We start from the raw sequence: 18,719 nt of genomic DNA on the forward strand, positions 1-18,719 counted from the left end.
CCGGCAATACAGCAGAGGAGAGGCTAGGAGGCAGTGGGTGGGGGCTGTTTTTAAAGGGGGAAGATGAGGAGGTATGGCGACATATGGAATTCTCCCTTTTTTGGTAACTATGCCTGGTTGTAAGTAGCCTGTTGGTCAGCTAGGGCCTATGCCTACTTCGAGGTGGGCTGCTTAATGAGCTTGACTGCATTCAGCTCTGTGGGCGCAGTGGGCCCTTTTGCCTTGCTCAGGATTCCATGGCTCAAGCCTGTTGCCTAAAAGCAACCTCTACAGTGTGTACATGGTTTCTATGAAATATTTCACTTGTTGAGTTGTGGAGATCTGTATATGTATATATAATACAGACCTACAGTCCCTCTTCCAAACTGGAAATTTTTCAAAACTCACTTGGCCCTAAATTGAATTCATTTGGTGACAATATTTGACCTAAATGGTCATGAGGCTACTTAAGAGTCTATAGAGTCTTTTTTTTTCTCTACTAGTGTGAATATTCATAGAACAATCAAAATGTGAATTTTGATCATGTCAACCTAAAATTATCAGGAGGCAATAATTAAGAGTGTTTATTTTGTATCAAAATATTGCAGTTTGGGGTACACAGATTTGGGAAGCAACCCCAATAGTGTCCCATTAGGGAGCAAAAGCCAAGGGTTTTTAAAGCAAAAAGGGAATGCTTGCATACATTGTTTACAAAGAATTTTTGATTGGCGTTGGTGGCAGAAAGCTGACTTAGACTGAATGTAATTGGTTGCTAAGGCTATCTATTAAGCAAAGTCTCTTACTGTAGCAAGTTGCAAGTGTTCGGGCTGAGTCCTGGTAATTTTTGAGGTTTGGCCCAGTTCAAAAGTTCATGGTTCCACCCGGTGAGGACATGCAGAAGGCCCACCTCCTTGATGGCCTCTCGGCTCCATTGTAAAACCCCTTGACATAAGTGACCCTGTTTCATTTCACCTTTCACAACCAAATATTAGTTTGATCATGAAAAGCTGATCCAGAGTGGGTATTACATCATAGCAACATATGTACTGTGTTATCTTTGTAAAATGGAAACGTTTCAAAATTTTGAAGCACATTCGGCCCCCAGGATTTGAATCAGAAATGGTGACCTAGATGGTCATCTGTCCTGCTGATAAAACTGTCCAGGTACTGTGCCAGTTGAACCAGTTTGGGAGCCCCCTTGTAGGGATGTCTTTTCTTACCCACCCCCTTCTCCAAGGCCGAGACAAGGGGAATTATCCTGCCTGCTCTCTCATATCAGTCAACGATGTGGCTGATGTCCTTATCTCTTATTTATCTTCCTCTAGGGGAAAAAAGAGGTCCTTGTAATTCCCTGTTGCAGTTTTACAAGCTCGGCCTCATGGTTTCCTCTTTCCATTGGTCTCTCTTTTAATAAGTATCCTTGTTTGTGCCATTCTTCTCTGTCCCTGCACAGAGCCTCCTGCCCCACAAGCTTTCTTTGTATCTGAGCCAGTGGAGAAGGATGGGTCTCTGCAGATGTTGTCTTCCCATTTCTTCCTCACAAGAGTAATCTGTGATTGATTGCCAGAATTTTTTTAAATAGCCAGATGGAAAGGGTTCTGATGTGACTTTTCCTGTGTCCTTCGGATCCCTCTTGAGAGAGATGTGACGCAGCATCGAAGGGAGGTTTCACCTTTCTCTTCCCCTCTCCCAACCCTGCTTGCCCCCTAAGATGGAAGGACTTCAAACACACTGTATCACACTCAAGGTTTTAGGAATGACAGAGCCTTCTGTGAAATGATGAAAATCAAAGACCCCTAGACAAAGAACAAACTCAGCATTTTGCATAGAGTTTCAGGTTTCTCAGATACCCTCTGCCAGGCCCAGATTAAGAACTTCCATCCTGACCAGTGATTCTCAAAGTCTAGGGGCCTTGGGAGGTCCCTCCGATCTTTGGGCAAGGAGGTTCAAGTTCTACACCACACTCTCTCCCACTCTGAGACACACACCCAGCACAACCAGCTGAAAACATTTTGAATAACAAGAAAGAGATCCCATGTGTGTCCTCAGTCTCGCATTATTCAAGGAAAATAATTCCTCCAGGTGGTTTACCTCTTTGATGTGAAATCTTCTTTCTGTGGAGTCATTAAGAAGATGAAAATTTTCCTGAGATAAATTCACCTTATCAGGACTGATCCTGTCTTGACTCAGACTTCTGAACTCAATCTCCTTGGTCATTTGTGTCTTTAGTTTCTTGCATGCTGATCACTATTTAAAAACTAAGTTTTTCTCTTACATTTACTTTGGAATTTTTTTTTCTCTGTCCTCTCTGGAGAAAGGCAATGAAGAAAATGAGAAGTGACTCACTTTTCTCCATCCTTTGCCTAAAAGGGATTTACAATTCCTACAGCACCCAAAGATTTTAGAAACAGAAGTTAATTCAGTTGATTCACCCAGAATAGAACCAATAAGGACTCATAGGGGTCCACAATCACAGCCAAGGCTGTGATTAATCCCCAGTCAACCATCCTCTCAAACATAAGTCTACGGTCACAACAAGGACTAGACGATACTTTGGAGGCCCCACACCTACTAATTAATCTCCAAGAGCAGAAAGCTCTATGATGGTGGTTAGTCATATGATAAGAGAAAGCCAAGAGGAGATATAAGACTCTGATGACCTTTATCCTGGGAAAGAAATTGAAATCCATCTGATCAATCACCAGCTGTGGCTACTAAGATCATTGCCCTCTATGCCTCTGGGCTTTTTAGGGCTCTTTCTGGAAGAAATACCCTTCTGATGCCTGGTCCTAACTCCTACCCTTCCTGACAACGTCTATCACCCCTGCTTCTCTTGCCTGGTAAACTCCGACTCACTCTTCACAACCTAGCTTATAAAGGCAATTTCTCTGTGAAATGTGCCTTGCTCAGGCAGAATTAAACCCTCCTCGTTCCTATAGATGTTCATCATACCACTGCTAGAATACTATGATATTATATTGATGGCCATATGTTTGCACTTCTTTGTCCACTCTGCTCATAGACCATGAAGTTCCTGATATTAGGAACTCTGTTTTTTCCATGTAACGTAACACTTAAATTAGCTTGGCCTGGAGCATCTGCGGTTTGTTCTTGGGGAAGTTTTGTAACTGCAAAGTAACCCAAATGAAGATGTTTCTAACAGAGATCTTAATTGGGAATACATTAGCTATGATTTTTGAGTGAACTATGCATATCTTTTGGCCTTATTCTAGAACTTCAATTTCTCAGGAACTTCACAGTTGTAGTAAGGAGGAGTCGACATAAGCCAATGGTCATCATTATAATATTATGATTAATGTGAAATAGGATATGAGTAGAGAGAGGACGATGGTTAGAACTTGTTTTCTAAATGTGCATTTGACAGGTTGACATACCTCTTGACATACCTCTCTTTGAGAGGTATGGGTTGTTTTTTTGGAAGGCATATGTACATGAACAAGCATGTGGGTGAATGTGTGTGTGTGCAAACACGTGTGAACTTGTCCAAACTGTGCCTTGGGAGATGGGAGCAGAACCAGACCAAGGCAGGAGGCCAAGTAGGTTTGACCTGCTCTTCTTCTCAGGCCATACCTTGAAGAAAACAGAACAAGACTTGACACAGCCCAGCAGCTGCTGGTCCCCCTACCACCACTGCTACCACGACGGTCTCTGTATGTGAGAATGTTTTATTGGACTGTGAAGATTTTAAAGGACTGGGTTGTGCTACTCAGGAAAAGTTTTGAAATGGGTCAGGCAAAGATCTTCTGTTAGGCCCCTTTGAACTCAGGGTTATAAATGAGTTACTAACAGGTAACAGTTACTGGATCCCCCAGAGAAAGAGCTCTAGGACCTATAAAACACATGATGAAAGTCAGCAAATGACAGATTTGGGGGAAACTAGTTCACCTAATTACTAGTGGAAGTTTGTTCATCTGTAACTCCTCTTACAGGAGGTATGAAATCTGTTAGCAATTAATGTTCCTCAGTAGAAATCTTGAGAACAAGGAATCATTTCCTTAAATTTCATCGTCTCTTAGTTATGTGACTCCTCTTTCACAAATACTGCAGAATGGAAATACAAACCACAGCCACTTTTCAAAGATGGGTTGACAATTTGTCATAAATAACAGTTTGTGAATCAATTTAGTCACTATAGGATCGACTAAAGGCTTGAACTCTCGCTCCTGATAACATCTGAAGAGGCTCACTAATCTTTACAAAGAACCAGAGGAGACAGCTCTAATCGATCTATGCTATAGTGAACATAATAAACACTCTGTAATGCCCAGTGTTATTTGATAGAACTATAATTAGGCAAATCAGCAATGTGACAGAGTGAGCCTTGGATAGGCCATATGGCCCTTGGTAAATATTTCAGGTATTTCTGAGCGACTCAATGAGCTCAGTGGCTCTGGGATACAGAGACAAAACGATCCGAGCTAATGAAGCCTGGGTAGGGCTCACACAATACATGCGAAGGGTGTTCTGGAGCAGTGGGGGGAGTCTTGGGGGAAAAGGAGAGCCACAGCTTCCGTTCTCTGCTAGTAGTTGTTATTTTTAAAGCAGAGCATCTTTGATGTGATGTACATTAGCATTTCATGGTCCTTCAATATTCTTTTTCATGTGGGGATTTTGAGTCATTTTTATGCTTCCTCTTTTAAAGTTCCTTAAACACCAATAAAAAAGAATACTGATTGCCAGCTCTTGGAGAAAACAGACTTTACCACTGATATAAATCCTGTTCATTTCTCCTCATTGCTCCCTGGTTCTTGGAATTGGACTGTGTAGACTTCCGGACCCCTTAAGGTTAAGGGCTGTGGCAGTCCCTGCCTAATGAATTGTGTTCATAGAATATTAGTTTACCTCATTGAACAAAATACCTCCTTGAAGGAAGGATTCACATATTCTTATCTGATAACTACATGCTAACATATTCTTGGCATATTTTTTTTTTCTAAATTGGAACTTTCTCTTAAAGAACTTACTTCGGGCCCCCAATTCCCTGGCATAAATAAAAAAAAATTTAAACCGAGGTATGCTTGACATATAACATTATATTAATTTCAGGTGTACAGCATAATGATTTGATGTTCGTATGCTTGTAAATGATCACCACAATAAGTCAAATTAATGTCTGTCACCTTACATAGTTACAATAAATAAAAAATTTTACAAATTTCCATTAGGAAATTTGGTACCCATAATTTTTTCAAAGAGTATTATGGATTTGTTCCCCCCAAGAACTATTGCAAAACATAACCTTGGAACTTTTATGGTAACTACTTTAGTTATCATAAAAAAATTTTTTAAAGGAACACTGAGAGGACAGATACTAAATGCAACATTCTGTCCCAAATATGTATAGTTAATGCATTTCTGAGTCTTTGGTCTCACCAGGGTGTGACTACAAAATAAGGACTTTACAGGTCAGGTCCAACCAGCCTAATGCCAGGAAGTAGTGCTTCTGTGAGTTCCTCAGAGGGCTCTTGGGCATTCTCAGGTAGTGTCCCCCATGTCTCCACCAGGAGGCATTACAGCATGGTGAAGAGCTTAGTCACTGAAGCCCTACAGATAGATACGGGCTTAATTCCCTGCTCTTCCACTTATTAATTTTGTGACCTGAATAAACAACACCATGAATAAATAAATAATAAACTGAGGCGCAGTTTATTGAATGAATGAATTAATGAATAAACTGTGCCTCAGTTTATTCATTTTAAAACTGGCACAATAACAGCACTTACATAGATTGTTAAACAAGAGGCTATGTATACAGTGCGTTAGCATGGTGTTGGCACCTAGTAAGAGCAACTTCTATCAGATGGGATGCTTTTGGCGTACCACAAATACGTAACACAAAAACCAGTTGAGAATGGCTTAAACATGAGAAGGATTTATTATCTCATTTAACAAGGAGTCCCAAGGTAGGGTGGATCCTGGATTGGTTGGTTCAGTGGCTTAGAGTGAGGTCATGAGCAACTTCTTTTTCTACTCTACCCTCTTCACCATGTCAGATTTTCCTCAGGCTGCCCTTGTGTGTGAGAAATTTATATATATCATCCAGACAAGAAATTGTCCAGAGGGAAAACATCTTTCTCTTACTACAACTTGATTTTTAACAACAAAGAAGCCCCTCTCTTGGCAGACTTCTCTTCATTTGCCACTGGTCAGAATTTCACCACATATCCATACCTAAACCAGTCACCAGTAAGGCGAATGAATGGATTTACCATGATTGACTTACACTGACCAAGATTTACATCTGATCTAGGAATAAGATCACCTCCCCCAGGAGTTATGTGCCCATGAAGTTGGGGGAAGAAGGAGCACAAAAGACTGGTGACTGATTCCCACCTAGAAAATGAAAAGTTGAGAGACTGGCTTGCTAAGTACTCTGATGGTATGAGCAAGGAGTCTGCAACCTTTTGGGACTGAGCAGCATTCCCAGGGTTTATGGCTGAAGATGCATGTTTTCCCCCTAAGAGAAAGGAGGGAAAACTGAATGGGAAGAAATTAGAGAGGGAGACAAACCACGAGAGACTCTGGACTCAGGGAAACAAACTGAGGGTTGCAGGAGGGAGGGGGGTGGGGGGATGGGGTAACTGGGTGATGGGCATTAAGGAGGGCATGTGATCTGATGTGCACTGGGTGTTACACAACTAATGAATTATTGAACACTACATCAAAAACTAATGATGTACTATATGCTGGCTAATTGAATTTAAATTAAAACTAAAAAAAAAAGAAAACACATGCTTAAGTATTTAGGGGTGAAGGGTCTTACTGTCCCAACTAACTTTCAAATGGTTCACCCAAAAGAATGTGTGTATTGTGCGTGTATGTATGCAAATAGACACACAAACAGAAAAAAAAAAAAAAAAAAAAATAAAAATGTTAACTGCTGAATCTGGGTAAAGCTGCACAGATATTCAACTGAAATTTTTCAAATTAAAAAGCTGGGGAAAAGCATGAGGTTTTTTTTTTCCCCCCTAAATAGGACGAGTTTATTTTCAGTATTAACGAGATTAACAATAGTTCTCATTATTCTGACTTACCCATATTCAAACTCACCTGCTCAGAAAGTTGCAGGCCCAGTTTCTAACAAGTCCTACTAATCATTAAGAAAGGACTTACAATAAAGGTTATGTGCATAGGAAAGATCAAAGAGTAGAAAATGCCAAACAGAGGTATCCAGAGAGAAAGAAGGCTTTCTGTGACTGAAATATTTTGGGTCCATGGTTCGGGAGTAAGATGCTTCTGCTGGGAGCTGAGAAATCAAGATTAGAAACCTTTGGCATCCCAATTGGATGTCGGAGTTCTCTGCGGTGGTTATTTGTGGCTAGTTTAATGCAAACAGTGGGAGAAAGAGACCTGAGGAGGAGGAGGAAGAAATTCTCAACCTCTACTCAATCACCAGCTGCAGGGTTAGGACTGAGAACCGACTGCGAATACACTCAAGGCCTGACCTTGAAGGGCACTGGGACAACTCGGAAAACAAATCACTTAGTACTCAAGTCAAGCCTGTTGTGAATGAAGGGCCAGCTCAGTTGCAGCCCAGGGCCCTTGTACTGGAGACCCTCAGAAGAATGGGCACCAGACGTGAGGATGACGCAGCTAGTTATGTGATTTAAAAATTAGTAACCCACAAGGATGGAAGTAATAGCCCTCACCACTATTCTGCAGATAATCGACAGGACTCCATCCTTAGGGCAACAGGACTAAATCCTAGTAATTTCATGTTAGGCAGGATTGTGGGTCATAGCTCTAAGTAGAAGCTATAGGTTCTACTCTATAAAAATCAACGTACGGTATAGATCCAGGAGGCTGGGACACTTAGAGAGTGTGGCAGAATACATGGTCTTCAAAGATCTGCTTCTCTTTTGCTGGGAAGGTCTTGTCACAAACTGGACAATTCAAACAAAGGGTCTGCATGAGGTTCTTAATAAATCTGATGACTGACATTACTTCATATGCCATGCTCTTATGTAGATTTGTTCAAGTAGGTTAACAAATACCCATTTTGTATTTCATATATGTAAGCTTGTATCTTCAAATTGGGAACACCTCTAAAACTGGAAAACCAGTAGGTGGTAAAAGCAGCACACCAACTGGGGACAAGAGTTGCAGGTTGCTGTTGAGGAGCAAACAGTCCTTGGAGGGGCCCCCGGGGGCAGTGGCAGACAGTAGAGAACTCCTGTTTTCCCATGTAAGGCTTATCAAAAAGCTATTTAATTCCACAAATTATATTTAACACAGTATTTTTAAAAATCCAATTAAAAGAACTGTTTTACTTGGCATCTTTGCTCTTATGATCCCTCAGTTTCCTTTTATTTTATGCTGTTTTAATGCTAACTTTTAGAATAAAGAAGATGAGGCCAACTATCAAGCCACACTGAAAGCCTATTCTGCATACGCAGCTTCGCTTCCTACCAGGCACACGTCTACAGCTGGCAAGAACTCTTTTTTTTCTTCATGTAAGTATAATCTCAGAGAGGAAAAATAAGCCCCAAATTGTAAAATGTTATGCTCTGGTTAGATGTTTAAAAGTTGAAAAGTAAATTGTAAAGCATTACACTCGATTTAGATGTGGAAAAACTTAAAAATTAGTAGTCCTCAAGATGACACCTGATAAGAATATACATACATGTATTCTACTAAATAAAGATCAAAAACTCTCATTTTAGTGTTTGAAATGGTGAAATTACAATTGTATAGGGAACAAAATGTTTACGTGTAAGTTCAATCAGTTTAGAGTTGGCTGAAATGTGATCAATTATGTAATGAGATGTTGCTGTAGTTTTTAAAATGGCAAAAACTTCATTCTATGTTCCGAGTAATATATTTGTAAGTTCTCCTTCAAAGAACAGAAGAGCCAGTAATTAATAAAGACAAGTGTTCAGATTTATTTGGAAATTCACAGTTTCTAATGGCGCTACAGCTCCGTAGTTACAAACTGAAAGTCATCTTTCCACAACCCTGGGTGCTGCACGCAGATTGTGTAACTCCCGGTCTCCCTCCACTCTCATCTGGACCTCTTCTCAATGATCCATACAATCAGGCCCTCTTGCTCTGAATGGCTAATTGTACAGACTGGAAAAAAATTTAAATCATCTAAAACATACTGTTAACCTAAAAGCAGCAACTTAAACAAAAAAAGGCTTTAAATAGGTCACATTACAAACAATACCCCCAGAAAGGTATTAGACAAGTTTAAAAAGTTATTACTAAAAGTGCTCAATAAGTTATAACTTAAATCTTACAACACAAAATGGTCAATTCTCTCCCTTTCAAAAAGAAACTTCCCACTTTCACTCATTACTGTACAAACACACACTAAGAAATCATTTTACTCAAATACAGTCGCTGCCCATTATTTTTAAAGAAAACAAAAGACCAAATGAAGACAGACACATTGACATCACATGTATACCTCTGCACATTTGTAGCCAATACAAAGCAAACATCAAGGAATAATGATCCCTTTAGACTTGACCAATTAGACGAGGTCTGGCAAACTCACTCACTGGTTCCGTGCTTATGTACATAGGCAGTGATTCTATCATATGAGACCTGGACTCATCTGACAAACCTTCAAATGTTCTACTAGTAGTAACAGGAAACAATTACCTAAAAGTCTGGAGGATTAGTGCTTATTGTGAATGTTTAAAATGTAATGTAGCTAACGAAAACCCTTACAACAAGTGGTTAAATGTGTTTAAAAGGTGAATTTATAAAAAAATTTAGTTGCAAATACCAGTCATTTGCAAGAAAAAATCTTGTAGGCTTTTTCCTCATTGAGTCAGTAACTAGAGAAAAATGAGTGTGAATAAGTTAAATGAAAATATCAATATTGCCGTTTACCCAAAAGAACAGAAAAAATTCCAGCAAGTTTTTGTTTCAAGTGAGTTTGCTACGCAGAAGTCTATTTGGCAAGTCTGCAGGATCTTTATACTGTCTGACCCACATTACTGAACTTCAGGTGCAGATCACCTTAAAGCCTTGTAGTGTTTGCAGCTTCAAAAAACTAACAAAGTTATAAAAGAAATCAAATGACAGAAAAAGTTCTCCCTCCTCTTCCAGTGGCATTATAAATAGACAAAAGGCACATAAATATGGGAAGGTGCAAGAAATAGGAACAAAGCTAAAGGAAGAGGTTTAGGCTTTCATTCCTATCCCACCCAAAGGAACTGGGCTTCCAAATTACGTTTGTCCCAGTAATTAATCTGTGAAAAAACATCTTTATAAAATGTCTACCATTGTCCTTGTAGGACGTGAACAGCCTTGTAAAACTGCAGCTCATTAACCAAGATTGACACAATCCCACCTACTTTTTTAAAAAGGCAGAAACCATAATTTCTGAATACTTTTCCCATTAATATTTCTCCCTCCCCCAAACCCTTCAAATACCACAGACTGTTCTTCAAAGAACAACAACAAAAAATCTCCAGTATGAAAAGTTCTATTCATTTTAGATATGTCCCGAGACCGCTGTGACACCAAATGTTCCCACGGTGATCTCTTTGTTTCCTTTGATTATGTCATGCAGGCTCGGCAATGATCCTGACTTAGTCTGTATTAGAGTTTTTATCAATTTTCCTTGGTCTTGGACTTTAGATCGCCTTCGTTTTAAAGCCCTCTTCTCAGTTTTTGTCTTTTGGGACTGTCCATTGCACAGACTTGTGCAAGCGGAAATGCCACAAAAGTAAGACTCTTCTGACTGTGATGATGTTTCTGAGCTTCCTTCAGACGGAGGACCCTTGTAAGAAGAGTGATAAACTTCTCCCATATTAGAAAAATCTCTCTGGTTCATAAAGGGCTTCCTTCCTTTTAGGTCTCCATTGGCTACAGGGTGCAATGGATCTGCTGGCTTTATGGTTTCAATTTTTTCAGTCTTGTACTTGCAGCGTTTCTTCTATAACATTAAAACAAGGTAGTAATGAGACCTCCAACAGTTACCTTATCAAAACATCTAGAGAGCTGAGCTAACGGAGAAAAGTGCCAACTCCCGGTGAAAAGTAAAACAGTATTATAAACAGCATACATGCTGTTACGTTCTGTATAGATATTACCATTACCTTCCCATTTTGTAAATGCTACTCAATCAAAACTCTTTACTTAGCTGCCACCTCTGAAAACAGATTTAGGGGGTGATAACTAACATCTGAGTACTAGTTTACTACACACCAGGTATTATACTAGTTGCTTTCATGTGTATCTTACTTCCTGAGAAGTGAGTATTTTATCCCTGGTTACTAAATGAGAAAACCAAGGTCCAGAGGTTTGGTTCCCTGCCCAAGTTACAACACAGTAAGTGGTCAGGTTGGGATTGAATCCTGGGCTATTTGGCTCTAAAAGTCCAAGTTCTTTCACCTAGAGATCATTACCTCTAATCAAAATGAGTACAACTTACTTTGAGAGGCAAAATGGAAAAAGCACAGACTTTGTAACCAAAAAGCCTAAGTATATTTTGTTTACCATTGATTTAACGAATCATTCAAAGACGGACGACATAAACCCTCTGAGTTTCAGTTTTCTCATATCAACTCGGGGACACTACCATCTCCAGGCTGCTGTGAGGAATACAGGAACAGCACACACACACACTGTGCCTAACACACACTGATACTCAATAAATAAGGACTATTAGCCAGAGGTCAGCAAACCTTTTCTGTAAAAGGCCAGGCAGTAAATATTTTAGGCTTTGCGGGTCTCTCTTGCATATTCTTTTTTATATTGCAACCCTTTAACGATAGCTCCAGGCTCATACAAAACAGGCCACAGGCCAGATACAGCCTGTGGGTCATAGTTTGCTGACCTCTGTAACATTTATTTATCATCATTACTATGATTGGAAATCAACAGTAAATTTAAGGACCACTTAAAGATCATATCAAACCTTTCTACTTAGTTCTTCATCTACTATCACATAACACAACAATACACTTAATCAAAACATTACCTTTTTTTCTGGAGAGAACTTGAGGGGTTCTACGATGTACAAATCATTTGGGTCTACTATAAGGAAGAGAAAGTAAAAAGCAGATGTAAAATGTAAAGTAGGTTATGCTATGATAAACACTATGAAAATATTATATATTGTCCCTTAGTGATTATTTTCCTAACAGATCCAATGAATTTATAATAATAGATTAAGCATATATTTATGCATTTTAAATTAGTGAAAAGCAACAAGGTGGTTCTTATTTTGGGCTTGACTGGTCTCCTTCAAATAATTTCCCTAAGATTTTAACTGACAGCTAGCCATCAGCCAACACAGTAAGCATCCTTTTTTGGGCCCAGCCCTACCCTCTTACCTGATGAGAAAGACACCACCACCAGGTAAGCTAATAACAAACCTAGAGATCATCTGAGTATTTCCCTAGAGAAATACTCAAACTAAACTACACTGTGTCACAAATGTGGGTTAATTATGTGCAACAAGCAGTTGTGACCAGGTACAAAAGCCAGTTAAAGGAACATACACATAAAAAAGAGATTTAAGAAGTTTTTTCTAATTGTATTTTACTGTGACCAAAACTATGAACGCCAAAATCTAAAAACAGCTTGAACATGCAATATAAATGACAAAGCAATAATGAATAAACACTGCTGGCAAGGAGAGTAAATTAGAAATATTCGCTTTAGGTTTCTAAGATTTCATTACTTTAAGCACATTAAAGACAGCTATATACCACTCCCACACTGACAAGATAAATGTCTTGACAAGACATTGACTGACCAGATAAATGAGATTTCAGTCCTACTGAACCCATTAAAAGTAAACAATATGTGTCTGACAGAGCCAGAAGTTTATAAAAGCTGCAAAATTCACTATAAAACTTTATGCTGCAAATTTACTAGTAACATGATTCAACCAATTATAATTTTTTTGCATTATGTACTAGAAATCTGTTGAGAAAGTCATCAAATATATAAAAATATCTAAACATTCCTCTAAATAGCCATTTCTATCAGGGTACTAATCTCGCTCAAATTGATTTAAAAAAAAATGACACTTCTAGGAATGGTTAACTGTTACTCAGATCACCCTCTCTACTGAAAGCAACTAAATGTGGATTTAACAAGTCAGGAAATGACAGATGCTGGCGAGGATGAGGAGAAAGGGGAACCCTCTTATACTGTTGGTGGGAATGCAAGCTGGTGCAGCCACTCTGGAAAACAGTATGGAGGTTCCTCAAAAAGTTGAAAATAGAGCTACCCTACAACGCAGCGATTGCACTACTTGGTATTTACCCCAAAGATACAAATGTAGTGATCCGAAGGGGCACCTGCACCCCAATGTTTATAGCAGTAATGTCCACAATAGCCAAACTATGGAAAGAGCTGAGATGTCCATCGACAGATGAATGGATAAAGATGTGATATATATACACAATGGAATATTACACAGCCATCAAAAAAAAAGAAAGAAATCTTGCCATTTGCAATGATGTGGATGGAACTAGAGGGTATTATGCTAAGCGAAATAAGTCAATCAGAGAAAGACAATTATTATATGATCTCACTCATATGTGGAATTTAAGAAACAAAACAGAGGAGCATAGGGGAAGGGAGGGAAAAATAAAACAAGATGAAACCAGAGAGGGAGACAAACCATAAATGACTTTTTTTTTTTTTTTTTAAAGATTTATTTATTTATTTGACAGAGGGAGAGAGAGCACAAGCAGGGGGAGCGGGAGAGAGAGAAGCAGGCTTCCCGCAGAGCAGGGAGCCGCCCGTTGCGGGGCTTGATCCTAGGACCCTGGGATCATGACCTGGGCCGAAGGCAGACGCTTAAGCAACTGAGCCACCCAGGCGCCCCAAATGACTCTTAATAATAGGAAACAAACTGAGGGTTGCTGGAGGGGTGGGGATGGAGGGATGGGGTAAATGGGTGATGGACATTAAGGAGGGCACGTGATGTAATGAGCACTGGGTGTTATATAGGACTGATGAATCACTTCTAGCTCTGAACTCTACCTCTGAAACTAATAATACACTATGTTAATTAACTGATTTTAAATTTTTTTAAAAATCACTAAGAGCACTGAAGAGCAGCCAAGATTAAGTAGGTAATCTCTAGGCCAAATCTGAAGTAAAAGTAGGAAGCCAGACAGTGAAATGGAACACAAAAGTCATTTTTTGTCCTGACAGCATTTGCCAAAGCAGGAGTATGCGAACTTTAGCTCTGATGGTATCAAAGGAATGAGTCAGAAATAAAATCTCCAGACCCACCCAAAGTAGTAGTCTAATAAGAAACCTTCACTCTCCCCTCTGTAAGCTAGGACTCTGAAGAACTACCCTCAGAGAAAGAATTAACCCATGCAATGCAGGAACTTACAGTCCAAATTCCCATCATCTGGTGGTCCAACTAACCTCATGCTACAAACATAAAATATTCCTGAATATAAAGCAAACACAAATTTTCTCTGGAATAAGGACCTACCTCCTAGCTCTCTAATTATCTCTACAAATAATTTTTCAAAGAGAAGGACCAACACACAAAGGTAACCAAGCACAGAAAGACACAAGGCATCTTGAGCAAGAGCCTGCAGACACAACCAATGAAAAGATTCATAAAGACTTAAGATATTAGAATTATCAAACATAAGACTATAAAGACAGTTATACTTACTATGTTTAATAAAAAGCTTGAAAATATCTGCAGGAAACATAAAACAAAAAAGGGACCCAGATGTTTAAAAAAATACTAAAAGAACTCCTAGAAATGGAAAATGTAGTAACTGACATTAAAACCTCAATGGAAGAATTTAACAGCAGACTACAGATAGCTGAAGAATGTGTGGTCTGGAAAACAGTTTGGAGGAAATCACCCAAATACAGCACAGAAAGGCAAAAAGAATGGAAATAAGAGTTTAGGAGGATAAAGTGAGAAGGATGGTAACATACTGAATTAAATGGGGACTCTTAGAACGAGGTAGAGGGAATGTTTTTGGGGAAAAAATAATGGTTAAGAATTTTCCAATACTGATAAAATATACCAACTGAGAAATTCAAAGAGCCCAACAAATTTAAACAGGAATAAAGAAAAAAAGATAATGTTTCAGTATGAAGGGAAATAATGGCATATGGAAAGTCTCAGAAAGCAGACCTGAAGAATTAAGAAATCAGTATATATGTGGATAAATGTAAATGAACATTAGTGTAAAAAATAATAATAGTATATCTTGTTGAATTACAACTAAGCAAAAAAACAGAATTTAAATACACAAAACATTAACATGTAAGTCAAGTTGGGGATAAAAGATCTTGGTACTGTCCAAGAAGAGGAAAAAGTACTGATTAACTGCAGACTTTGACAAGTATTTGTAAATTCTAAAGTATGAGAAGATGTCAAAGATAATGCACAACTTCTAATGACAGAAAAAGAGAAGAATCTCTTCCTAGCCCCAACAAAAAATCTCTTTAGGAAAGGGAGGAAAAATAAAAAGAGTTAATAGGTAAAAGATATGTGAATACCTTTATGCTAATAAATTTTAACATTTATTTATTTTATTTATTTATTTTTTTAAAGATTTTATTTATTTGAGAGAGCGAGAATGAGAGACAGAGAGCATGAGAGGGAGGAGAGTCAGAGGGAGAAGGAGACTCCCCGCCGAGCAGGGAGCCTGATGTGGGACTCGATCCCGGGACTCCAGGATCATGACCTGAGCCGAAGGCAGTCGCTTAGCCAACTGAGCCACCCAGGCGCCCCTTAACATTTAGATGAAATGGAAAAATTAATGGAAATTTTTAATTTAAAAAATTTAATTTTTAATTAAAAAAAATCAGGTTCCTATAACCAAAACTCCTCTTACAAAGACAATTCTGGACCTTTGTGACTAATAATTCACTTGGCATTATAATCTCCAGGTCCATTCATGTTGTTGCAAATGACAAGATCTCATTCTTTCTTAAGACTGAGTAACGTCCCATTGTGTATGTATATATATACACCACATCTTAATCCATTCATCTATGGATGGACATGTGAATTTGTTTCCATATCTTGGCAATTGTAAATAACGCAGCAATAAACACAGAGGTGCATATATCTTTTCGAATTAGTGTTTTCATTTTCTTTGGGTAAATAGCCAGTGATGGAATTACTGGATCATACAGTAATTCTATTTTTAATTTTTCTGAGGAACCTCCACCCTGTTTTCCCCAATGGCTACACCAGTTTGCATTCCACACAACATGCATGAGGTTCCTTTTTCTCCATATCCTAACACTTGTTGTTTCTTGTGTTTTTGATTTTAGCCATTCTGTCAAGTGTGAGGTGGTTATCTCATTATGGTTTTGATTTGCATTTCCCTGATGATGAGTGATGTTAAGCATCTTTTCATGTGTCTGTTGGCCATCTGTATGTCTTCTCTGGAAAAATGTCTATTCAGGGTCTCTGTCCACTTTTAATAAAGAGCCAATAATGGCCAAGAAACCTGAAGCAACTGAAAATTCATTTAAAATTTTACATTGGAATTCCTATCTAACACCAAACACAAAAAAATAAATTCCAGGTAGATTAAAGACCTAAAAATAAAAACCGAAGTAAACATTTAAAAGAAAATATAAGAGAATATCATCCATAAACTTGGAGCAAAAAATTCTGTTTAAACAGGAGATAAAAAGCACTAACCATAATTGGAGAAAATTTATACATTTGATTACACTAACAGGAGCTTCTCTTATTTAAAAAACTCTATATAAAACACAAGTTTCAGAGCAAAATAAGGTATCTGCAACATACTTAATCAATGACTAGGATCAAAATCTTAAAAATAATTATAAACCAGCACAAAAGAGATAAACAACCCAACAGAAGAACAGGCAAAAACCTTAAAATTGCCCAGGAAAGTCATATGACTAAAAGGCATAAGTATATTTGTTCAACTTCATTAGTAATCAGGTAAATGCAAACTACAACTGCACTGAGGTTAATGAATACCTTAAACCTGAGAATCCTAAGTGTTTGTTGGCAAGAATGCAGAATAATGGAAATTCTCACAGCACTGGTGGAAGCACAAACTGTTTTATGACCACTTTGGAAAAGCCTGCCATTATCTAATGACTTGCAGATAAGCATACTCTACAACCCAGCAGTTTTACATCTAGGCAATATTCCTAGAGAAATTCATACAACTATGTTCCAGTATACAAACAAATGTTTACAGCAGCATTATCTGTAAAGCCCCAAATTGTAAGCAATAGTAGAATGGATAAATACACTGTGAATTAGCTACTGAAATAGGATGGGACGCAATCGTGTATATGAATCTCCCAAGAGAACGCTGAAGAAGAAAAAAAAGTTTACATGTGGTATGATTCTATTTTATCAAAAGCTCAAAATCAGGCAAAACTTATACTGTGAGAAATCCAAAGACCAATGGTAAAACTATTAAGAAAATCAAGAATATGATTATTTCAAAAGTCAGGATAGCTACCTCTGGGAGAAGCAATACCAAGAGTGCTGATCTTGTTCTACTTCTTGATCTGAATGTTACACAGGCATTCACTTTATAATTACTTTGAAAGTTGTACATTCTAGTTTTATGCACTTTTTGTTTTTTTTTGTTTCCCTTATATTTCACAGTAAAAATGTGTCACAAAAATCAAAACAATTTTGATCCACCTAGTTTGTCAACAAAAATGAGAGTTGCAAATCAAAGTATAAACCTGATGAAAAGAGAGAAGGACACTAAGAAAAGAAAACTTATAATGAATTAATGTAAGTTACAACATGGATTATCTAAGCCCCATTATTACCTCAAATACTTAGCAGGCAAGAGATTATGTAATTTGTCAATTTTGTATTAATTCATATCAACTTTGTACAAAAGTCCTAGCTTTATATAAAAATAAGACATGGAGCATTACAACCAAGCCACAGAAAAATGATTATAAGAGACTACTATGAACAACTGTATGCCAAAAAATTGGAAACCTAGAAGAAATGGATAAACTCCTAGCAACACACATCAAGAATGAATCATGAAGAGAAAATATCAACAGATCAATAACAAGTAAGGAGACTGAATCAATAATCAAAACTTCTCAACTAAGAAACGTCCCAAACTAGACAGCTCCATCAAAGAATTCTACCAAACATTTAAAGAAGAATTAACACCAATTCCTGAAACTCTTCCCCAAATTTGAAGGGAACACTTCCAAGCTCATTCTATATAGCCAGAATTACCCTGATACCAAAGCCAGACAAAGGCACTACAGAAAAACTACAGACCAGTATCCCTAATGAATACTGATATGAAAATCTTCAACAAAATATAAGCAAAGCAAATTTGATAGCACATTAAAAGGATATTACACAATGACCAACTGAGATTTATTACTAGAATAACAAGGATGATTCAACATATGAACATCAATCAATGTGATATACATTAAAAGAATGAAGGACGAAAGCCACATGATCATCCCAACTGATGCAGAAAAAGCATATGACAAGATTCAACACCTTTTCATGATAAAAATACTCAATAAATTAAGAACCGAAGGAAACCTCAACATATCAAAAGGTCATTTATGAAAAAGCCTATAGCTAACATAATAATGATAAAAGACTGAAAGCTTTCCACTAAGATCAGGAACAAGGCAAGGATGTCAGCTCTCATCACTTCTATTCAACTTAGTACTGGAAGTCCTAGCCAGAGCAATTAGGCAAGAAACGGAAATAAAAGGCATCCAAATTGGACAAAAGGGGGGCACCTGGGTGGCTCAGT

The 18,719-nt window shown here is 38.0% G+C and overlaps 1 protein-coding gene across 2 annotated transcripts in view; it reads right to left on the minus strand.

The window, feature by feature from the left end:
* Nucleotides 1-8,858: 8,858 nt before the first annotated feature.
* The window catches only part of SUCO (SUN domain containing ossification factor), an 85,088-nt gene continuing 75,227 nt past the window's right edge, over nt 8,859-18,719 (minus strand). For both annotated transcript variants that reach the window (XM_044915953.1, XM_021682870.2), the window contains 2 exons: nt 11,939-11,994; nt 8,859-10,891 (listed from right to left, as the gene is read on the minus strand). In XM_044915953.1, coding sequence (XP_044771888.1) covers nt 10,448-10,891; nt 11,939-11,994 — 500 coding nt within the window. In that variant the 3' untranslated portion in view covers nt 8,859-10,447. The remainder of the gene's footprint in view (nt 10,892-11,938; nt 11,995-18,719) is intronic.

Source organism: Neomonachus schauinslandi, chromosome 6, assembly GCF_002201575.2.
Source record: "Neomonachus schauinslandi chromosome 6, ASM220157v2, whole genome shotgun sequence".
In the NCBI taxonomy this organism is placed as follows: Eukaryota; Metazoa; Chordata; class Mammalia; order Carnivora; family Phocidae; genus Neomonachus; species Neomonachus schauinslandi.